The sequence below is a fragment of the Rhinopithecus bieti genome, unplaced genomic scaffold, assembly GCF_001698545.2.
Source record: "Rhinopithecus bieti isolate Rb0 unplaced genomic scaffold, ASM169854v2 scaffold_41913, whole genome shotgun sequence".
Classification (NCBI taxonomy): domain Eukaryota; kingdom Metazoa; phylum Chordata; class Mammalia; order Primates; family Cercopithecidae; genus Rhinopithecus; species Rhinopithecus bieti.
Window position 1 is genome coordinate 8,446,141 of NW_016818964.1, and position 24,045 is coordinate 8,470,185.

Genomic DNA, 24,045 nt, shown 5'->3' on the forward strand with positions numbered 1-24,045 from the left:
CGCCGTCCTGCTCGCCTTCGGCCTCTGCTGCACCTTCGTGCACCGCGCTCGCAGCCGCTACGAGCACATCCCCGGGCCGCCGCGGCCCAGGTGAGCGGGGCTGGGGGCGGGGCCTGGCTGGGGCGCTGGAACTGGGGGCCGGGGGGACCGCGTCTAAGCCGGCGTCCAGGCCGGGGGTCCGGCCTCGCCTTGTGCGCGCGGCCGCTGGGAGACGGCGGCCCGGAGAGGGGCGCTAACTATTCTTAGTAACAAATTACTCACAGCCGCAGCACTGCTGGGCGCCCACCGCGCACAGCTGGGCCCCACAAACGTGATGGCAGCGACAGCCCTCTCAGGTAGGCGCTATTGTTACCCCATCGTTCAGACGAGGAGACTGAGGCGCGCAGAGGCGAAGTCACCTGCCCAAGGTCACACGGTTGGTAAGCCTAGATTTAAGCCCAGGTCAGCCTGCCTCCAAAGTGGGCGCTGTTAACTTTGAGACTTGGACAGGGTCAGCCTGGATTGGAGCACGCTGTACTTCAGTCATGTTTCCTTTTGTTTGTATTTCTGTTCTGGGACACCCCATTTGTCTTCTCCTTAGTACTTACAATTCCATTCTTGGTCCCCACCCCCCCCCAACCTTCCCCCCCCCCCCCCCCCCCCCCCCCACCTCCTCACGACTAAATTCCCTGGTCTATTCCCCCCCCCCCGCCCCAGCTTAGCTTTGTGAAGCTTAAATTCAGTGTGTCATTCCCCTGCTCCAAGGGCTTCCCATCACTTGACAACTAAATGCAGTTCTAAATTAAGTCGGCTGCATGGCCCGCGAGGCCCCTGCCGAGCTCTCCGAACCCACTCTCCTCCTTGCTCTTCCCTCTTGCTTTCTCACTACTGCCCCCAGCCTTTCTCTTCCCAACCCCCACTTCCCCCCCGCAGCTTCCCTCCCCCAGGGTCCTTTTCTCAAGCCTGGGCCTGGCGGGCTTCTTCCTCTGCTCCTCTCAAACAGGCCTCGCCGAGCACCTTGTGTAAAGACCACCCAGCCCCAGACTTCTCAGGGGCCATCACCTCTGAAGTTACCTTCTTTCCACCTGTTGACTGTTCACTTGTTGACTGTCTGTCTCCCACTCTAGAATGTGAGCCCCGGGAGGACAGGGACACTGTGTTCGCTTGTGTATCCCCAGTGCCTGGCATGTTACAGAAGCTCAATAAATATTTGTTGAATGAATGAATAAACAATGGTATTAGACACACTTTTTAAAATCTCAGGACATGAACATTCTGGAAGGCACCCTTCTCCAGCACAAGCCAGATGTATTGGCATTAGAAGCCTGAATCTCTGCTTGATGGGTTCAGGAAAGATCTCTGTGGCTGGTGACATAGGGAGACAACTGTTCTCCCTGCTGGCTCTTTGCCCTTCTGGTGCTTTCTCTCTTCTTGCTTAGCTCCTCTGCCTTCTACTTTACCTGGATGGTTCTTCCCCCAGCCTTCCAGTTTTGGCTTCAATCCTAACTCCGCAGGGAGGTTCCTCCTGCTCCCCCCAAAATATTATGTTCATTTTATAAACCCTGAAGTCACTGTAATTTTCCTTTACAGCATAATGTTAATTGGGTAATTATTTGTGCAAGCTCTTGTTAAGTGTCTGTCTTTTCCATGGGCCCCTGTCTGTCTCAGTCACTACTGCGTCCCCGACGTGTAGCAGCACACGGTACATGCATAGTAGACACTTGATCAATAGCGATTCAAGGTTGAATGGTGGAAATCTCCTGTAAGTTCTGTGATGTACACTATCACCCTGTCAAGTTTTCAGATCAGCCATCAGCACTTAGAATTGAATGAGTTTGGTGCTTGTTCTGATAAGTTTCATCGTTACTTGGTCTTCTCATAAACTCAGATGACCTGTTCTGGTCTCTGTGTCTTGAGAAAGCAGAACTTAAATCATCTTTAAAAAGTTGAAATGTAACTTGCATTCCATAAAATTTATTCTTAAATGTATGATTCAGTGGTTTTTAGTATATTCACAGCACTGTGCAGCCATCGCCATCAATTTCAGAACTGTTTTGTCACCCCAGAAAGAAACCCTGTACCCATTAGGCATCACTCCTCATTTTCCCCCCACCCCTCACAGCCCTGCAATCATTAATCTGCTTTCTATCTCTAGGGATTTGCCTATTCAGGACATTTCATATAGATGGAATCATACAATATGTGGCCTTTTGTGTCTGGCATCTTTCACTTAGTATAATGTTTCAGAAGTTCATTCATGTAGTAGCATGTGTCCTTACTGCTTTCCTTTTTATGGCTAAATTCTTCTCAAATCTTATATCACAAAGCCTACATGTGACCTGAGTGTGTGGGGTGTGGAGGGAGGAGTGGGAGGAAGATGAATATAGTCATGATTGGGCTCTGTATTCTAAGGAGGTGAACTGAACAATGCATATATAAAAAGATTTTGGATTAAAAATTGGTTAGTGGTCAAATATAAAACTGCACTAAATGAAAGTTCTGGAACCTCTTCTAGCAGAAACCCGATGCCTTGGCATTAAAAACCTGGATCTTTAAACTATGATGGGCGACACGGTGGTTGACTAGAGATCTGTGTGTTGAGTCCCCAGTAGTGGCATTTGTGCCTGGGTACCCTATGACTTTGCCAGCTGGCAGGCAAGGAACCCTCTCGCTGCAAGAGGCAACTCTTCATCCTCCTCATTCTGCAGGAGGCCCTCCCTGAGTGCTCCTCCTCTGTGCTTTTCTTACCACATCCTACTGCATGGATCCGTGTAACAGCTGAAAACTCAGACCCCCCACACTCAGATCCCACACAAACACTTGTAGCTTCTTTATTTCTCTGTCACTGTTCTAACTTTCCTCATCAGCCCCTACTCTCCTGGTAATGTGGGAGTGGATGTAAACTTGACAATGAAAGGTCTCTGTCTCCCAATTTTTATTTATTTGGGGATAAACTGACTCCTGGACAGTGCTGGTTCTACTCCTACTTGCCCAGTTGCTGGGGTGAGACTGTTCAACAAGGAGCAGGGTGGCCAGCCATGGGGGAGCCCCATAGCTGGCTCTGGCGGGTGCTGCATCTGATGGGCTTTGGGTGCCCAACTGAGCACTCACCACCCTGCCCCTCTGGCATGAGCCACAATCATAGCCCCTCACCCTCACACTTACCCCTAGTGGGTGGCCCACTCCTCCACACTGCAGCATTCCCTTCATCCCTCTGGGTGACTTCACCGTGGGCTCTCCAGATAGCCTCTGCTCTTTTCACTGGCCAAGGCTTTCTCTGCCCACAGGAGAGCTTGGGTCCCCACTCAGCCAATCCTGGTGTTGCTGGAAACTGGATGTGCTGGAGAGGTGTGGGGTGGCGGGCAGCGGGGCGTTGCCTCTCCTCTCTCCCAGGGCTGCTCTGCCATGTCCAGTCTATCAACAGGGACATGCCAAGTGGGCTTCTGCCTGCCAAGATGCTGAGCAACAAGTCCCCATGTCTGGCCATGGTGTCAGCCTTACCTGCTTGTTTCTAACACCTGGGTCTTCCTGCTCTGTTGTCGCCTCCCCAGCGCCCCCTGCAGGTGTCAGAAGGAATGGGTTTTTGTTCCCTTTCTTGCTGGGCCATGGGGACCCCACCCCTCTCTGTGCCCTCTGTCTTCCTGAGATGGCACTCACCTTCCTTCCCATGTGGCACGGAACCCCAGGGGTTAGGGTGGAAGCTCTGGGCTCAGACTCTGTCCTCACTTAAGTGACTAAAAACTGAGAACATTCCCCCAAAATGTGAGCTTTGGGAAGTGAGACCGAGGACACTAGATTACTCTGGAAATACATCCAGGCATGTGTGATGTCCACAGCCCATCTTCCGGTAAGTTCAAGGCCACTCACCTGGCGTGAGCCTCCACTGCAGGCAGGCGGCCACCCTGCACTTCCTTTCCCAGGGCGTTTATTCGCCTACTCTCCCTTCCTGCTTCAGTCCCCATCACCTCCCCCTCCATCCGCACTCTCAGCTTTTATTCTTGCCTCCTACTTCCCTAAGCAAAGGGAGCAGCCGGTGAGTTTCCTTCCTGGGCTCCACTGAGCAGCTGCCCACCTCCCGCCCCAGGCCCACGTGTACCTTCCAGCTGTTCCAGGAGGGTAGCCCAGGCCAATCTGCCCCCTCTGCTCAGCAACCCTGTCCCAGGAGCATCCCCCTCCACCCGCCCCCCATCAGCGCTCTTCCTCCTCTTCTGCATCATCCCCATTTTTATATAATATGCAAGAATTCAAAGCTTGGAACAAAACCCTTTCCTTCACCCTCACGTTCCCCTGCAGCTGCCACCCCCTATGGTAACCCACCTGGCTGACTGCCTGTCTTTGGGCCTCTCCTTTCTCCCCTCTGGTTCTTTCTGCCCCATACCTCTCTACCAAACTTGCTGGGGGCCAGGTTCCCGGTGATCTCCATGTTGTCGAACCCAGCCATCAGCCCTGGATCCTTGTCTGACCTGGCCCCCAGCAGCCTGGGCAGAGCCGATTTCCCCTCCGCCTTGTCCCGCATCCTCCCCCTGGCTTCTCACCCACTCTTCTGGCTCTCCTCCCTCCTCCCTAGGGCTCCCGCTCAGGCCACTTGACTGGCTGTCCCCACGCTCCCAACCTCTCAGTGATGGCTCAGTTCTTGGTCCTCTTCTCTGTCTGCATCCATTCCCTTGTGGCCTCATCCAGTCACTGGGCTGGAAATGCCACTTTTCTGCTGTGGGCTCTCAAATTTATGTCTCTAGCCCACAGCCCTTCCCTGGGTTCCAGATCTGAGTGTCTAACTTCCTGCTCAAGAGTCCACCACAAACCTTCCTGGTCCCAAGCCAAGCTCCTCATTTCATCTGCTTGTCTGAGATTGAGATGATCCTGAGATAAGAAATGAAGTAGTTTAGGAGGTGGGGGATGATCCCAGGTTGAGCAGTAGGAGGAGGGGAGTGGATAAAGATAAACCAATAAAACAAGTTACCTCTTGGGAAAACTGAGGTGCAATTCCCTGGGAACCCTGGGGACTTGTGTACAGCACATGCCCAAAGCTACTCCGGAAGTGGAGGGGCTGAGGTCATTGGTGGAGGGCTTCTCGAAGTGGGTTCATCTCCTGTGGGCAGAGCCAGAGACAGCCCTGGCAAATTGCAGAGGGTGGGCACAGTGGCTCTGCCACCCCAACCAGCTCCTCCTCATCTTGGTAGATGTCGGCTCCATCCATTCTTCCAGCAGCCCAGGCCAAAAGCCCGGAGTCATCCTCATACCCCCATAGCCAAACGGCACATTTCAGTGCTCAGCCTCACAGTGCTTTCAGAATCTTATCCCTTCTTATTGTTGCCTCCGCCGCCCTGTTCTGTTCTGAGCCCTCGTCACCTCTCCTAGTCCCTCCCTGTCACTAGTGTCCCTGCTTCCTCCCCTACCCTGGTTACTCTCTGCAGTCCTGCAAAACAATCCATTCAAACCCAAGTCAGAGCCCATCTCTGCTCTGTTCAGAACCCTCCAGTGGACCCCAGCTCACCAAAGTCAAGGCAAAAATCGACCACAGCCCACAAGGCTCTACATGACCTGCCCCCAGTCTTGGTGACCCCACCTTGTACTCTGTTTCCCTCAAGTACTCTGCCTGAGCCACACTGTCCAAGCACACTCTGACCTCAGGACCTTGGCACCTGCTGTTCGCATTGCCTAGAAGGCTCTTCTCCTGCTTCTTGCAGGTCTCATCTCACAAACCACCCTCTTAGAGGGATATTCCTTGCTTTGCCTGTATTAACCCATTTATGCCTGAGGTTACAGTTTTTTGAATTTGAAAAATCAGACCTTGGCGATGACCTTGAGCAGCAGGACATAAATAACTTCCACAAGCTTAGCATTCCAATAATGGAACACTAGGCATAAATGGGTTTTACACGGACACCCGCACACTCATTCCCCAGCACTTCCTCTTCCCCATACTCTGTTCTCTTTTTCTCCTATCACCCTCGGACATTGTCTTTGTTTATTTACTCTCCGTCTCTCCCTGGGAGAATGTGATTTTGTTGTCACCCATTGGGAATGCTGCAGTGAGCTTGGTAGGAATAAAGTCATACAGGAGACAGGAAGTCATGGGCCCCCTGGAATGAGCTTCAGGATGACACTGCACTGGCTTGTTTACAAGTTGGTGAACATAGCAGATTTATATGACCAAACCATCCTTTGCTGAGAAGGGCTTTGGGGAGCACTGGTACCAGCTGTGCAATTGTGGGTAAATGACTTCACCCTTCCATCTCGGCTGTCCTATATAATATGGTTAATAACAGATTGATCAGCCATATGGGGAGGTTGGAGGGGTGAAGCCTAGCATGGTGCCCAGCGTGGTCAGTATTGGGGAATATCTGAGGGTGATTCCACACAATATTATTGAGTCCTTTCTATCTGCCAGCCCCCAGCTTCTGTACCAGGGAGACAGGAAAAAAAACTGTTTCTTCTGAAGGGGGTCTTTGGAGCAAACCTGGGTTTGCATCCTGTCTTCATTCTTACTGCCTGGTGTCCCTGAGCCAGTGCTGTAACCTCCCCATGCCTCGGTCCTCCTGTCTGTGAAGTGGGCCTAGTAATCAGAGCTTGTGGGGAAGGGACCATTCTTCCCTGTTGAATGCTGGGAAGCCTAATGTTTCCAATTTCTTCTAGTTTCCTTCTAGGACACCTCCCCTGCTTTTGGAAAAAGGATGAGGTTGGTGGCCGTGTGCTCCAAGATGTGTTTTTGGATTGGTGGGTTCTCATTTGTCACTTGTTGCCCTTACTCCAGGTTCCCTTGGGGCAGCTCCCCCAACCCAATCCAGCACACAGACTCCAAGCCTCACCTTCCCTTAGACCAGGTCACTCCCAGCCTCAGCAGTTCCTCCCCTGAGTGGAGGCAGGTGAGACTGGCTTGGAAGCCGTGCTCTGTCATTCACCCACTGCAGGACCTTAGACCAGCCATCAGAAGCTCTCTGAGCCTCAGTTTCCTCATCTGTAAACTGGTTGGGGGGTGTGACTAGGTAACAGTCATTGTTTGGTGTCACACTTTTTTACATTGTTCAAAGCACTTTCAAAGATGCAAATAATTCGATTCCCAGGACAACCTTTTGGGACAATCAAAGAAGGGGTGTTTCCAACCCTATTCCATGGCTGTGGAAACTGAGGCCTGGTGGGGGATGTGACTTGGCAAGTGAGCAACAGGGCAGAGCCTTGCCCCCAGGGCTCCTGGGCCCCAGCACAGCACTCTTTTGGTAGCCCTCGTTGAGCACCTTCTGGGACGGGACACATCTGTTTCCCTGCTGGGCGGGGTTGGTGATAGTCATACCTCAGTTGGTTGACAGTTTCCTTCGGGTCACTTTGGTTTCCAGGGCTAAGAAGTATGGACCTGTTGTGCGGGTCAACGTCTTCCACAAAACCTCAGTCATCATCACGAGTCCTGAGTCGGTTAAGGTAGGAGGCAGAGTGGTTTCCATGAGGGAGTTCCCTGCCTTTCCTTGGGTTGGGGGAGTGAAGCCAGGTCCCAGAGACTTTGGAGGAATGTTCCAGAGCCAGGCACATTTTGTCTGGTTTCCCAAAGGTCCAGAAGGGAATGGCATCTTTCCCTCTAAGCACCCACTGCTTGGGGACTCTTGCAAGCATTGCTGTTTGATGTGGGGATTAGATGGGGACCTTGCTGTCCCGATTTGGGTTGGAAGTTTTGCCCAACTGGTGCACACATGTTTAGTTTGCCTCTCTTTGCCTCAGTTCCTTCATCTGTGAGATGGGAATTATAACCCTAACTCCAGGACTATGATGAGTTAAAAATTGATCAATTTATTTAACAAATAAAATGTCAAAACATCCTTAAATAGTGCTTACTATGTACTTTTTTATGCACTTCACAATTAGTGACTCATTTAATCCTCATAGGAGTAGGGACTCTTATTAGTCCTTTGGCCAACGTGGTGAAACCCTGTCTCTACTAAAAGTACAAAAATTAGCTGGGCATGGTAGCAGGTGCCTGTAATCCCAGCTACTCAGGAGGCTGAGGAAGGAGAATCAGTTGAACCCAGGAGGTGGAGGTTGCAGTGAGCAGAGATCGCACCATGGCACTCCAGCCTGGGTGACAAAAGCGAAACTCCATCTCAAAAAAAAAAAGGGCCAAGCACAGGGGCTCACGCCTGTAATCCCATCACTTTGGGAGGCCAAGGCAGGTGGATCACCTGAGGTCAGGAGTTCGAGACCAGCCTGGCCAACGTGATGAAACCCCATCTCTACTAAAAATACAAAAATTAGCCGGGCCTGGTGGCAGGCGCCTGTAATCCTAGCTACTTGGGAGGCTGAGGCAGGAGAATCACTTGAACCCGAGAGGCGGAGGTTGCAGTGAGCTGAGATTGCACCACAGCACTCGGGTGGCAGAGTGAGACTCCATCTCCAAAAAAGAGAAAAAAAAAAAAGAAATGAGGAAACCAAGGCAGGTGATATTGTCTATCATATCTGCCATGAAGGTTCTAAGAATGGGAGTCTGCTACGGAGTTAGCAGAAGTAGGCTCAACTCGGCTCTGCCACCAGCTGGCTGTGGGACCTTGGACATGTTGCTTCATAATTCTGGGCCTCCGTTTCCTCATCTGTGAAATAGGGGTGGTGCCTCTGTTACAGGGTGGTTGTAAGAATAGAACTAAAATAATATAAATGAGCCATCTAGCCACTGCCTGGCACACAGCAATTGCTCAATAAACAATGATGCATTTTTTTCTTACCGTGGGTGCACAGCAAATGTGTGGGGCAATTCTCTGCAATGGAGGGTGGCTGTAGTGACTCTGAGAGGGATAAACTACAACTTAGGTTCAAGACCAGGAGACAGGTTGAATGAATAACCAAAAAATTTAATTTCAAACATAGACACAGTTTAAGACTTGCTAAAGCATGCTACCAAAAACCATGCACGAAGACTTTTGTGATGCTTAATGAGAAAAGAAGTTTAAAGATATATATTGATATAGTGAATTATACTGATTGATGTTCAAATGTTAAACCAACCTTGCATTCCTGGTCATGATAAATTATCTTTTAATTACTGTTAGATTCAATTTACTAATATTTTGTTAAGAGTTTTTGTTTCTATGTTTATTTGATTCTTGTAATGTCTTTGACTAGTTTTGATATCAGGTTAATACTGACCTCATAGGATAAGTTGGGAAGTGATAACTTCCTCCTCTATTTTTTGTAAAAGTTTGTATGGGAGTGATGTTATTTCTTCTTTTAATATTTGATAGAATTCACCAGTGAAGTCATGTGGGCCTGGAGTTTTCTTCAAGGGAAATTTTTATTTTTTTAAGTTACAAATTTAATTTTTTTACATTGTATGTTTTAAAGTTTAAATTGTGATAAAATGTACATAACAAAATTTACCATTTTAATCATTTTTAGGTGTAGAGTTCAGCAGCATTAAAGACATTCACATTGTTGTACATCCATCACTGCCATCCATCTCCAGAACTTTTCTTTTCTTTTTTTTTTCTTTTGAGACGGAGTTTCACTCTTCTTGGCCAAGCTGGAGTGCAGTGGTGCGATCTCGGCTCACCTCAACCTCTGCCTCCTGGGTTCAAGTGATTCTTCTGCCTCAGCCTCCCAAGTAGATGGGATTACAGGCATGAGCCACCACCCTGGCTAATTTTGTATTTTTAGTAGACACAGGGTTTCCCCATATTGGTCTGGCTGGTCTTGAACTCCCGACCTCAGGTGACCCACCCACCTCAGTCTCCCAGAGTGCTGGGATTACAAGAATGAGACACCGTGCCCGGCCATCTCCAGAACTTTTTCATCTTCCCTAACTGAAACTCTGTATCCATTAAACAATAACTCCCCATTTCCCTCCCCCTAGACCCTGGAAACCACTCTTCTGCCTTCTGTCTCTGTGAATTGGACTACTCTATGTGCTTCATACAGGTGTAATCATATGGCATTTGTCCTTTTGCATCTGACTTATTTCATTTAGCATAATGTTTTCAAAGTTAATCTTGTAGCATGTTTCAGGATTTCCTTCTCTAGTTGACATATGGCATTCAGATTTTGTGTTTTCTTGAGTTAGATAATTCATGCATTTCAGGAGATTTGTTCACTTCACATAAGTTGCTTAAATTATTGGCATAAAGTTCTTTATAAGATTTTCTTCTTTTTTTTTTTTATTGTCTGTAGGATCTGTGATATGTTCCCTCTCTCATTCCTGAGGTAGTGATTTGGGTTTTCTTTTTTTTTTTTTGATCAGTTCACCAAAAGGTTTATCAATTTTATTCATTTTTCAAAGAAGTAGTTTTGGTTTTATTGGTTTTCTTCTTTCTTTGTCTGTCTTCTATTTCATTGATTTCTCCTCCTCTTTTTTTTTTTTTTTTTTTTTTTTTTTTTTTTTTTTTGAGATGGAGTCTTGCTGTTGCCCAGGCTGGAATGCAGTGGTGTGATGTCAGCTTACTACAACCTCTGCCTCCCAGGTTCAAGTGATTCACCTACCTCAGCCTCCCGACTAGCTGGGATTACAGGCACCCACCACTGTACCTGGCTAATTTTTATTTTTTTAGTAGAGATGGGGTTTTACCATGTTGGCCAGGCTGGTCTCGAACTCCTGGCCTCAAGTGATTCACCTGCCTCAGCCTCCCAAAGTGTTGGGATTATAGGCGTGAGCCACCACCCCAGCCAATTTCTCCTTTTTCTTATTTCCTTTCTGTATTCACTTTGGGTTTAATTTGTTCTTGTTCTGATTTTTAGGATGGAGTTTAAACAATTGATTTCTGTTCTGTTTAAACATTTTTTCTATTCTAATGTAAGCATTCAGAGCTATACATTTCCTTCTAAGCACTGCTTTAGCACAAATTTACCACAAATTTTGATGTTTTATTTTCATTTGGTTCAAAATATTTTCTAACTTCCCTTGTGATTTATTCTTTGAACCATGGATTATTTGGATATATGTTATTTAATTTTTGAATATTAGGGGATATTCTAGATATCTTTCTGTTATTGATTTCTAATTTAATTCTGTAAAGTCAGAGAGAATACTCATCATCATGATTTCAGTCCTTTTAAATTAATTGAAATTTGTTTTATGGCCCAGCATATGATTCATCAAAGTGAATGTTAACGAACCCTTAAAAACAGTGTGTATTGTGTTATTGTTGAATAAAGGGTTTTAGAAATGTCGATTAGGTCAATTTGGTCAATAGTGTTATTCAAATCTTTTAAATCCTTTCTAATTTTCTGTCTACTTGTTCTAGTGGCAGGGCAAGGAATGTTGAACCCTTCATAATCATAGATTTATTTATTTCTACTTTCAGTTCTATTAATTTTGCTTCCTCTATTTTGAAGTTATGTTATCAGGTGTGTACACGTTTAGGATGGATTTGTCTTTATAATGAATTGACTCTTTTATCCTTAGAAATGTTCGTCTTTATTCTTAATAACATTCTTTACTCCAAGTATATTTTGTCTACTTTAAGCCATTCCGGCTTTATTGTTGTTGTTATTATTATTATTATTATTATTATTATTATTATTCTTTTGAGAAGGAGTTCTGCTCCTGTTGCCCAGGCTGGAGTGCAATGGCGTGATCTTGGCTCACTGCAACCTCCGCCTCCCAGGTTCAAGCAATTCTCCTGCCTCAGCCTCCCAACTAGCTAGGACTACAGGTGCCCGCCACCATACCCAGCTAATTTTTGTATTTTTAGTAGAGATGGAGTTTCACCATGTTGGCCAGTCTGGTCTTGAATTCCTGACCTCAAGTGATCTGCCCACCTCAGCCTTTCAACATGCTGGGATTGCAGGCATGAGCCACGGTGCCCAGCCTCCATTCCAGCTTTCTTATGCTTAGTGTTGCATGGTATGTCTTTTTCTATTATATTACTTTTAACCTATCTGCATTTTTATATTTAAAGTGGGTTTCTTATAGATAGCACACAGTTGATTCTTGCTGTTTTATACAGTCTGACAATCTCTGCCTTTAATTAGAGTGCTTAGGTCGTTTACATTTACTGTAATTATTGATATGACTGTGTTTAAATCTACCATGTTACTATGTTTTCTATTTGTCCCACCTGTTGTTTGTTCCCTATTCCTCCTTTCGTGCCTTCTTTTGGATTAAGTATGTTTTAGTATTCTGTTTCATCTCTACTATTGTCTTATTAATTGATTGAGACAGGATCTCACTCCGTTCCCCAGGTTTCGTAGCTCATCACAGCCTCAGACTCCTGGGCTCAAGCAATCCTCCCACCTCAGCCTCCTGAGTAGCTGGGACTACCACCATGCCCAGCTAACCACTGTTACCTTATTGGTTCCTTTTCTCTCTTCCTTAGTGGTTTTCATAGGGTTTATAATTTCATCTTTAACTTCTATAAATATATCTTCAAATAATATTACATCACTTCGTCTCTGTCTACTGTTAAGATTTTTCTCTTTATCACTGATATCAGTAATTGATTATGATCTGCCTTGGTGTACTTTATTTGCTGTACTTTTCTTTGTGTTAATTCTATTTGAGATCCTTTGAATTTCTTAGATGTGTGGGTTCCATGATCATATTAATAATAGATGTTTTATAGTTCTTATTTACTAGTTCTATCATTCCATTATCTGGGTGTAGGTATAGGTCATAATATCCTGCTTTGTGGCATGTCTAATGATTTCTTACTGGATACTGAACATTGTGAATTTTACACTTTTGGGCACTAGATTTTGTTATATTCCTTTAAAGATTGTTTGACTTCATTCTGAGAGATGATAAAGTTACTTGCAGATCAGTTTGATCCTTTCCAGGCTTGCTTTAAGGGTTTTATAAGGGTGGGTCTAGAGTAGACTTTTACTTGAGAGCTAGTTTAGCCCCACTGCTAAGGAGTGACCTTTCTGGGGCCTCTACTGAAGGTCTTGTGTCTGAGGTTTGTCTATTCTGAGTAGTGGAAACTTGAATAATTATTGGCCCCATGTAAGCTCTGAGAATTCTTCAGTCTGTAGTCACCCAGTAATTCTTCTTTCCCCAGCAGCTGTTTTGGCCAGTCTTCTGAAGTTCCACCTTACATTTGCATAGATTGGTATACATCCAAAGACCCAAGGGACCCCATGCAGATTGCTGCATAGGAGCTCTTTCTATGCATAGCTTCTCCCTGGTACTTGTCCTACTAATTCTGGCCTCCTTTGGTCTGCCTAGCCTCTGATCTCTGTCTATTCAACTTGGCATGTCTGCTGGACTGCATTTAGGTCTTTTCTCTTTGTGCTGCTGTCCTGGAATTGCCTCTGGGTAGAAAGCTGGGTAATCGTAGGTCATAGGTCTCACATTTTTCCCCTCCTCTTGAGGTTCACAATCCTGCACTGCCTGTTCAGTGTCTGAAAGCAGACATTTCATACATTTCCCAGGTTTTCTGGTTGTTTATGGCACAAGGGCAAGTCTTTAGCAGTTTCTCCTTCCTGGGTGGAAGTGTGCCATCAGCGTGTGTGTGTGACCAGAGGAAGCAGCAAGGCACTGGGGGTTCCCTGTGCATCCTTCACATCCCACAATTTATGTCACCAGGCCATCACAGGATCCCCAACCTCTGGAACAGCAGGCCATGGGAGTGCCTGGTTGTGAGGGGTCACCTGGTCAGACCCTGACTGAGGCTACTCTGCCTTAATGGTAGGGATCTTTAGTTCAATCTAAGAATGGCTCACTTAGACCTCAGGTGACTCTAGGGTATTTAAGAGGGGCCTGTAAAGTGGGCATTTACTGTCACAGTCTTCCTCTTAGTGGGACAGAACTTGGGTTACAAATGACAGTGTTTGGGGTACATTTGAGGTCCCTGGAATGTGGTTCATGACACAAAGTCAGCCACTTCTGGGGCTTCCTTTCAGCTGAAAAATCGATGTTAGACTCCCAGGAGCTAATCTCAGAGAAGCTAGCAGCACCTGGGTTAACTGATAGTTGAGTCATCCTCTTGCTGCTTCCTAGCACCCATAGGATAAAGCAGTAGCTCAGAGAGCAGGCCTCTGGGCTCTAGGCCCTGCAACCCCTGCAGCCCCTTCCCACTCATGCACCTCTGCCTGAATGTTCCAGGGGACCTGTGCTCCCTTGGTCTGGATCATAGCCATTTCTCCCCTCTCTCCACAGCAAATTGCCTGGATTCAAATCCTGTGTCTACCATTTACTATGTGTGTAACCTTGGGTCAGTTTTAAACCTCAGTTTCTCCATGTGTGTGTAAGATGAGCATAAAAACACCTGCAGCCAGGCGTGGTGGCTCATGCCTGTAATCTCAGCAACTTGGGTTGACTGGGCATTGAGTGAATTGCAGGGTGCAGCTGTGCACCTGGCATTTATTGAGCACCTGCTGTGTGCCGGGCACCATTCTTAGCACTTCTTATGTAGAACTGACACTCTTCACAACAAACTTGCCAGGCAGGAACTCTTCTTATATCCATCTAAGATGAGGAAACTGAGGGGCAGAGGAGGTGAGTAACTCATCCAGGGTCCCAGAGTTAGCACGTGGTGCAGCAGGGATGCTGAGCCCAGATCCAAATTGAAGCTGGCTGACTACACAGCCCATGCTGTTAACCACTGGGCAGTCCTGCCTCAAGAGCTGTTGGCTAATGTCACTATTGTTACCATCCAGCTCTTGGTGAGGTAAGTTGAGTTTTCCTCCAGGGAGTCTTCATTGACTGCCCGGGTTGAGTGCATGCTAGTCATGTTAAATTTGTCCCGAGTGTCCTTCCTATGTCCCAGAAGCCCTTCCTCTCCCAGAAGGGCTTCTCCCTTTCTCACTCTGGTTTCAGAGCAGCATTTGCCTTTTCCTGTTTTGCTGCTCTGGAAGGTGACATGGTATGGGGTTCCAAGTGTGACACTGGAGTGAGCAAGCCCTCCCCACACTCTCTGACTGTACGTCCGTAGGAAAATCACTTCGCCCCTCTTTGCTGCATTTTCCCCATCCCCACACGGCTGATGTTACCTGATGATAGGGAGGATTGTGTGGGATCATGCACGGGAAGTGGGCACACTGTGGCTGGGACTCAGTCAATGGTGATTATTCTGGGCATGTCTCAGAAGAGCATTTTGCAGCTACTCACGGGTGCATGAGACTATGTTGGTTTTTTTGGGGATATTTAGAAGTTCCTGATGTCAACCAAGTACAACAAGGACTCCAAGATGTACCGTGCGCTCCAGACTGTGTTTGGTGAGAGGTAAGGAGGCGTGGTGGAAGGCCCAGGTGGGAGGTCAGGAGAGCCCTGCTGTGAGCGAGGGCTGGTGTGGTCCAGAATGTGGGGTGTAGAATTGAACCTGAGGCCCTGGCTGCCAGGCATGTGATGAGTGCCCCGTAAACAGTGGTCCCACTCTTGTCACGAGCACTTTCCTCCTTCTCCCCCAACCTCCAGATGGCAGGGAATGTAGAGGCCACTGAGGTTGGCCTCACAATCACCCTGTTCCTTTTTAAGTTATTTTTTAAATTCCAGTAAAACTGACATAACATTCACCATTTTCCCCCCCTTAGAGGGTACAGTCTAGTGGAATTCAGTACATTCACAATGTGGCGCAACCATTGCCACCACCTAGCTCCAAAACCATTTCCTCATCCCAAAATGTGACCCCAAGCCCATCACGCAGTCACTCCCCACCCCCCACCCTCTTTCCTGCATCAAGTGTGTGTCTCCTGCAGACTCTTCGGCCAAGGCTTGGTGTCCGAATGCAACTATGAGCGTTGGCACAAGCAGCGGAGAGTCATAGACCTGGCCTTCAGCCGGAGGTGAGTGTGGCCGGAGGCTCCATGGCTCCTGCCTGTCTAGAGGCAGTGGGGACTGTTGAAGCGTAGGTGGGCCTTGGGGAGGGAAGTGTCCACCCAAGGGGGCCTCACTCAGCTGAAGGGAGAGAGGAAAAAGGGGAAAGACAGAGTGTTAACAGTCAAAAGGGAGAGAGAGAGAGACAGGCTGGTCCAGTGGGGATGAGTGAGGCTCCCATGCAGTTTGGGAACATCAAGGGCTGAGTGCCCATGATGGCCAGAAGCATGGGGGTTCCTATACTCCAAGAGCTCCCCATCAGACCTCATCACTCCTTGTCAGGGCTTCTTCTTTTGTTCATTTTAGTTTTTATGTTTTGGTGATATAGTTGTGCTTTGTATAATAATGTTTCAGTCAATGATGGAATGCATATGTGACAGTGGTCCCATAAGATTATAATGGAGCTGAAAATTGCTATTGCCTAGTGATGTTGTAGCCATGGTAATGTCGAAGTGCAATGCGTTACTCGCATGTTTGTGGTGGTGCTGGTGTAAACAAACGTACTGCACTGCCAGTCATACCAAAGTCTCGCAGATGCAATTATGGACAGTACATAATATAGATAATGATAATAATTGACTATGTTACTGATTTATGTATTTACCATACTTTTAACCATTCTTTTAGAGTGGGTTCCTTCTACTTATATATTTTTTAAAACTTTACTGTGCAACAGCCTCAGGCAGGTCCTTCAGGAGGCATCCACAAGAAGGCATTGTTATCATAGGAGATGACAGCTCCATGCCTGTTATTGCCCCTGAAGACTTTCCAGTGAGGCAAGATGCGGAGGTGGAAGGCAGTGATATAATGTGTGTGTTTGTGTCTTAGTTTTTCACAAAAAAGTTTTAAAAATTAAAAAAAAAATAAAAAAGCATATAGAATAAGGATACAAAGAAGATAATGTTTTTGTACAATTGAACAGTGTTTGTGTTTTAAGCTAAGTGTTATTACAAGCTTAAAATATTAAATTAAAATATTAAAAAATTGAGAAGTTTATAAAGTAAAAGTTCTAGTAAGCTAAGGCTAATTTATTATTGAAGAAAGAAAAAGATGTTTAAACCCAGTGTAGCCTGTGTCTAGTTTTTATAAGTCTACAGTAGCGTGCAGTCATGTCCTAGGCCTTCACACTCACCACTCACTCACTGACTCACCCAGAGCAGCTTCCAGTCCTGCAAGCTCCATTCATGGTAAGTGCCTTATACAGGTGGAGCATTTAAAAAAATCTTTTAGACTGTGTTTTTACTGTACCTTTTCTGTGTTCAGATATACAAATACTATTGTGTTTCAGTAACCTGTTGCACAGGTGTACAGCCTAGGAGCAATAGTCTAGACCATATGGCCTAGGTGTGTGGTAGGCTATACTGTCTAGCATTGTGTAAGTATACTCTGTGCTGTTCACACAATGAAGACATTCCGTAACGACACATTTCTCAGAATGTATCCTTGTCATTAAGTAACACATGACTGTATTTTACTTTTTAAATAACTTTTATGGAGGTATAGTTCACATACCATACAACTCACCCATTTAAAGTGTACGATTCAATGGTGTTAGTTTATTCATAGAATTGTATAACCATCAACACAGTATATTTTAGAACATTTTCATCACCCTCAAAAGCAGTCATTCAGCTGGGCGTGGTGGCTCACGCCTGTAATCCCAGCACTTTGGGAGGCCAAGGCGGGCGGATCACCTGAGGTCAGGAGTTCATGACCAGCCTAGCCAACATGGAGAAACCACATCTTTACTAAAGATACAAAAATTAGCTGGGTGTGGTGGCACACGTCTGTAATTCCAGCTACTTGGGAGGCTAAGGTAGGAGAATCACTTGAACCCAGGAGGTGGAGGTTGCAGTGAGCTGAGATCATGCCACTGCACTCTAGCCTGGGTGACAGAGCGAAACTCCACCTCAAAAAAAAAAAAAAAAAGCGGTCACTCCCCATTTCTTCCCAATTCCCCTATCTGCTGCTGGCAACCACTAATTACTTTCTGTGTCTATGGATTTTTGCATTGTAGAAATTTCATATAAATAGAATCATGTAATACAAGGTCCTTTATGCCTGGCTTCTTTCATTAGCATCATGTTTCTAAGGCTCATCCGTGGTGTCATCTATATTAATGCCTTATTCCTTTTTATTGCCAAATAATATTTCATTGTATGGATATACCACATATTGCTTATCCAGTCATCAGTTAATGGACTTTTGGGTTGTTTCCACTTTTTGCCTGTTATGAAAAATGCTGCTATGAGCATTTTTGTACAAGTGTTTGTATGGACGTATGTTTTCATTTCTCTTGGATAGTTACCTAGTGGAATTTCTGAGTCATATGGTAACTCTATTTTAACATTGTAAAGAAGGTAATCTTTTACTTTGATATAATTTTGAATTTATAGAAAAATCACCAGAATAGTGTAAGGGACTCTTGTATATCTTTTACCCAGATTCACTTATTGTTTATTATTTAAATCACCATTTGCCTTATCATTCCTTCTCTTTATGAGTGTATATGTAAATGTGTTTATCATTGTGTGTGTATACATATATTTTTTATATACTACATATTTTATAAAACCATCTAAGAGTAAGTTAGAGACATTGCGCTCTCCACCTTTAAATACTTCCATGTGTATTTCCTAAGAACAATGACTACAAACTATAGTTTATCAAAATGAGAAAAGTAATGATATTAATCTAATACCATTATCTAATTCACAGTTCATATTCAAAAGTTGTCATTTGTGCAGTTGTAGCTGTTTTATTTTCTTTGTCTAAAATCTAATCCATGTTCATGCGTTTCATTTAATTCCCCTGTCACTTTAGCCCCCTTTATTCTAGAACAGTTCTCAGCCTTTCTTTGGCTTTCTTTACCTTAACATTTTTGAAGATGACAGGACAGTTTTGTAGATGGTCCTTCAGTTTGAATTTGTCAGCTGTCTCTCTGCACTGTTAGACTCAGGCTATCCCTCTTTGGTGGTAATGCTACAGAGTGATGCTGTGTCCTCCTTGGGGCATTGTATCAGGAGGCACATGCTACTGATTTGTCCCATTGCTGGCCATGTTAAGTTTGCTCAGTGGTTGAGGTGATGCCTTCCAGGTTTCTCCACTGTGAAGCTACTCTTGACTATGTAATCTGTGGAGGGCTGTATAAACATCCTTGCTGGAACTCTTACTACAGCCTCCTTGTTGGCTACTCCTGTTTCCCACCTCCAATATATCCACTCACCACCCTGGAGAGATCTTGCTAAAACTCAGATATGACCATGCCACTCCCCTGTTCTGAAGCCATCAATGGCTTCCTATCAGCTGAGAGATGAAGATCAGACCCCATTCACCCTCAGTCTGCCCCTAAACCCCTCCAACCTTTGCATCCCCTCTCCCCAGCCTTTCTGGAAACCACTATGCTCTTTCTGGCACCTCTGCTGTTCCCATTGCCTCAATGTGAACCTCTGGGGAATTCCTGTTCCTCCTTTGATACCCAGCTAAGATGTCACCTACTGAGGCTGAGTTCATGCCTCCATCAAGGCACCTGTCACACCCAATGCAGTGCTTCCATTCATGTCCACCTCCCTCACTAGACCACGGATCCCTGAAGGCAGAAGACGCACCCTGTCCCTGACTCCTGCGCCCAGCACCAGGCACCCCACAAGCCCTCCAGGAATGCCCATAGAGTGAATGAATGCGTAAGTGAATCAATGAATTGGAATAGTCTCAGTCTTACTGGAAAGTTGTCAGAAGTGAAAATGGGAAGGAATAGACTGGAAAGATACACTTATTTAAAAAATACTTATTGTGCCGAGAGCCAGGGTTACAAAGGCCAGCCAAGCAAACTTCAGGAAGCTTTGACGTTATGGGAGACATCAATTCTAACCAGATGATGGCCCACATGCTCATGACATAACCATGTCATTGTCTTGATGAAGCATCTCAGCACATAGAACCTTGTGAACAGTGCTTTATAGTTTATGAAGTGCTTTCACGGACATTTTTTTTAAACTTTTTATACACATAGCATAAAGTTTACCATCTTAACCATTTTTAGGTGTGCAGTTCAGTGGTATTAAATTCATTCACATTATTACACAACCATCACCAGATATTTTTATTTTTTAATCTCACAATAAGGTGTTGTCTTAGAGATGACTGTTTTATTGTAAATGCCAAATTTACAAGGCTTTATGAAAGAAACTTGAGAAGATGCCTATAAGTGTTTATGAAAGTATTCTCGAGCCTTGATGAATCCTAATTCACTAATGAGGAAAATATAGGAACCACTGATGAGTTTCATCTCCAACCATTACCCACACAGAATATCCTTTCGTACTTTTAATAAAATTGTGAGAGTAAATTGCTAGTTTCTACTTTTCTAGATTTTGGTTTTATGGGAAGACCTTGGTCTGAGTCCACCAAGGGAGTCAGGATTTTATTGTTCACCTAACACTGTAGCCCAGTTTTGTTTCTACAATAGCTGTAAGAGATTCAGTGTTTCTGCAATAACTGGCCACATGCTATCTGGATAATCAACTTAAATGTGATTTTTAAAAAAAGACAACAAATAATCTTGCAAATAAATATATACTTACCAACCATGTAAGGGTTATGAGAAAAAGTCAAGGGTGTTGTGGGAGCATATATGGCACCTACCTGGGGCTCAAGAATTATTGCCTGAGGAAGTGGCCTTTGAGTGTCCATCTGGAAAAGGGAGGCATTCAGGTAGTGATGGTTGTGGGGGATGGAGGGTGAGTGCTCCAGGAGAGGGGATGTGTGTGCACCAGCCCCAAGGTGGGCAGGAGCGTTGTATTTGGAGGAGCTAAAAGGCCCTTGGAACAGGAAGGCAACGTTACAGGTAGAGGTCAGCAAGAAGTGGACTCCAGCTCTTAAGCTCAGATGAAGATTTTCATCCCCCTCCTAAGAGCAACAGCAAACTTCAAAGTGTTTTATGTTGCAAAGGGACCAGATGAGAGTGGAGAACCCCAGGCTCACCTGCTGCCAGGCGTGTGCATGGGCTAGATGGGCAATGAAGAGCTGGTTACTACTTTAGTTTTTCTTCTCCCATTCTCTCTCTCTCTCTCTTTCTCTTTTTTAGAGACAAGGTCTCGCTCTTTCAGCCAGACTGGAGTGCCATGGTGTGACCATAGCTTACTCTAACCTAGACCTCCTGGGCTCAAGTGATCCTCCTGCCTCAGCCTTTCAAGCAGCTGGGGCTACAGGAGTGTGCCACCATGCCCAGCTATTTTTTTTTTTTTTTAATTTTTTTGTAGAGACGGAGTCTTGCTGTGTTGTCTAGGCTGGTCTGGAACTCCTGGCCACAAGCAATCCTCCTGCTTTCGCCTTCCAAAGTGTTGGGATTTTAGGCATAAGCCCCTGGCCCTGGCCCCATTTTCTCTTTTTAAAAACTTTCTATTTGGAAATAATTTCAAATTTTCAGATACGTTTCAAGAATAAGAATAGAACAAAGAATACCCATGTACTCTGTACTCAGATTAATATTAAAAGATTAACATTTTCTTTTTTTTTTTTTTTTTGAGAGTGGAGTCTCGCTCTGTCGCAACCGGGACTGGAGGTGCAGTGGCCGGATCTCACTCATGCAAGCTCCGCTCCCGGTATTACGCCATTCTCCACTGCCGTCAGCCTCCCCAGTGAGCCTGGGACTCAAGGCGTCTGCCACCTCGCCCGGCTAGTTTCTTCGTATTTTTTAGTAGAGATGAGGTTTCACCATGTTACGCCAGGATGGTTCGATTCTCCCTGACCCTCGTGTCGCCCGTCTCAGCCTCCCAAGAGTGCCTGGGTTTCCAGCGCCGCGCCCGGCCATAAGATTAACATTTCTAGAGTCGGGCACGGTGGCTCACGCCTGTAATCCCAGCACTTTGGGAGGCCAAGGTGGGCAGATCATGAGGTCAGGAGTTTGAGACTAGCCTGGCCAACATGGTGAAACCCCGTCACTACTAAAGATACAAAAATTAGCCAGCCATGCTGGCACGTACCTGTAATCCCAGCTACTCGGGAGCCTGAAACAGGAGAATTGCTTGAACCCAGGAGGCAGAGGTTGCAGTGAGCCGAGATTGCACCGCTGCACTCCAACCTGCATGACAGGGCAAGACTCCATCTAGGAAAAACAAACAAACAAATAAATAAAAAGAACATTTCTTTGAATGATAAAAGCAGCATTTTCTCTTAGCAAAATTTCAGAGACATGTAATGTACAAAGTGGCATTCCCCTCCTTCCAACTCCCTTGGGGTTGCCATTTTTGTGAGTTTGGAGTGCATTCTTCTGTATGTCTTTCTAAGCTCTGTGCCTGGGAGGGAGCCATGTGGGTTGGGAGCTCTGGGGTGCAAATGGTATCTGAGGACTCATTTCCACATAGAGATGGACACCATGATTGCTCAAGGACAGGCAGTGAAGTGGGAAAACAAAATGCTGCAGCTGGTGCCCAGGGCAGGGCAGGTAAGGAGAGCAGGCAATGGGAGTAGAGGGGCAGGAGGGGAACTGGGGCTGCCCTCTCATGGACTCTACGAGGCCCAGAGTTTCTACACTGTCATGCCCCTTTGAGATCAGGGCTGAGGGGCCACAGTGACCAACAGAGGACCTGTGGAACTGTTAGGACAAGAGCAACAGAACAGCATTCATCCTGAGTGGAGGAGAATTGTGAAACCCCAGGGTTTAGTTCAGTTACTACAACTCCAACCTGCAATCTGGGTCACAAGGGGAGGCCAGAAAGACGGGAGGGACCACCCACCTTCACTCTGCACAGTATCCTCTCTGCAGAGAGGGAGGGCACGTGGCAGTCCACTATATTGGGCTGGCCAGTGGCCGTTGATGCCTGTGCTGTTTCTCCAGCTCCTTGGTTAGCTTAATGGAAACATTCAACGAGAAGGCTGAGCAGCTGGTGGAGATTCTAGAAGCCAAGGCAGATGGGCAGACCCCAGTGTCCATGCAGGACATGCTGACCTACACCGCCATGGACATCCTGGCCAAGGTGATGGGTGACAGTCGGGCATGGGGGCCAGGAGGGCCACATGGGGTAGAGGGGTCTCTTCTCTCCCTCTTCCCTTTCCTTCTCTCTTCCCCTCCGTCCTGTCCTCTAACATACCAGCAACTCCTGTGTGCTTCATATATTCTGCATACATTCTGTCTCCTTGAATATTCAAAGCAACCTAGTGTGAGTTTGGGGCTACTAACTCATTCTTGAGCAAGGGACAGGTGCAGGGCCTGGCCTGGAGCTGGTCAATGGCAGAAGCAAGATTTGATCTCAGGTCTGCCTAACTCTCAGCCCAAAGGCTGCCTTCACTCTGCACTCCCTATAGGGTATGACTTGGCTGTTCACCCCAGTAGACTCAGCAGTGGCCCCAGTAACCCCAAACCCCACTTTATGTGGGGGTGGGGCAGGTCAGGGAACTGCAGTGTGGGGACAGTGACTGGATTGCTCTTTATCACATTGCTATTCCTTTATCATTTTTGCTATTCATTCACTTCACTGTGAAGCTAGTATAGAATGAACACTTAAGGAAGGTTGCATTTCAGGGGAAATGCATCTTGTCAAGGAAGAAAGCTAAGTTTATTGAATAGCTACTATGAGCTACTTCATCCTCACAGCATTCCATAGGGATCAAATTTTCATGGGTTCTCGTAAGCAGCTGATGATATTATGCATATAAACCCTTAGCCCAGAGTCCAGGTGTCTAGCAGAATGATGTCAGGCTTTGCCCTGGATCTGCTGACCTTCTGTGCCGCAGGGATGACCTTGCCCGTCTCTCTCCCCCAGGCAGCTTTTGGGATGGAGACCAGTATGCTGCTGGGTGCCCAGAAGCCTCTGTCCCAGGCAGTGAAACTGATGTTGGAGGGAATCACCGCGTCCCGCAACACTCTGGCAAAGGTACTGCCTCAGCACCCCCTCTGGTAACCAGCCACCAGAGCTGTTGTCTTCACTTGCTGAAGAACCTCCTTCAGTGATTTTTTTTTTTTCAGAATGTGTTTTGAGTTCTGGTATGTCTGAAGTGACTTCTGAATGAGGATTTGCATGCGTTGCCTAAAGTAAAGGCTTAAAATCAAATTGGCTTAAAGTGAATTAGGAGTTAATCTTTCTCTCATGTGAAATGATCCCCAAAGCAGGCAATCTAGGATGACTATGATGGCTCCACGGTGTCAGATTTTCTGGATCCTTCTGTCTTTCTGCTTCACTGTCTCAGCACATCACCTCATTGTCATAAGATGGCTGCTGCGAAAGGTGCAGCACCCTGCCTGCCACTGTCTGTGCCCACATGGGGCCTGGGAATCAATCTACCCCATCCGCTGCAGCCACCATCACCTACACGCACTGTCCAGGGACCAGACATGCCCCACC

General features: G+C 46.2%; 1 protein-coding gene across 1 annotated transcript in view; it reads left to right on the forward strand.

Moving 5' to 3' along the window:
• The window catches only part of LOC108519071 (cholesterol 24-hydroxylase-like), a 24,443-nt gene extending 839 nt beyond the window's left edge, over window positions 1-23,604 (forward strand). The window contains exons 2-8 of the mRNA XM_017857872.1: window positions 1-90; window positions 6,616-6,696; window positions 7,314-7,395; window positions 15,039-15,112; window positions 15,586-15,672; window positions 22,542-22,680; window positions 23,467-23,604. Of these exons, the coding sequence (XP_017713361.1) occupies window positions 1-90; window positions 6,616-6,696; window positions 7,314-7,395; window positions 15,039-15,112; window positions 15,586-15,672; window positions 22,542-22,680; window positions 23,467-23,604 (691 nt within the window). The remainder of the gene's footprint in view (window positions 91-6,615; window positions 6,697-7,313; window positions 7,396-15,038; window positions 15,113-15,585; window positions 15,673-22,541; window positions 22,681-23,466) is intronic.
• The last annotated feature ends 441 nt before the right edge of the window (window positions 23,605-24,045 follow it).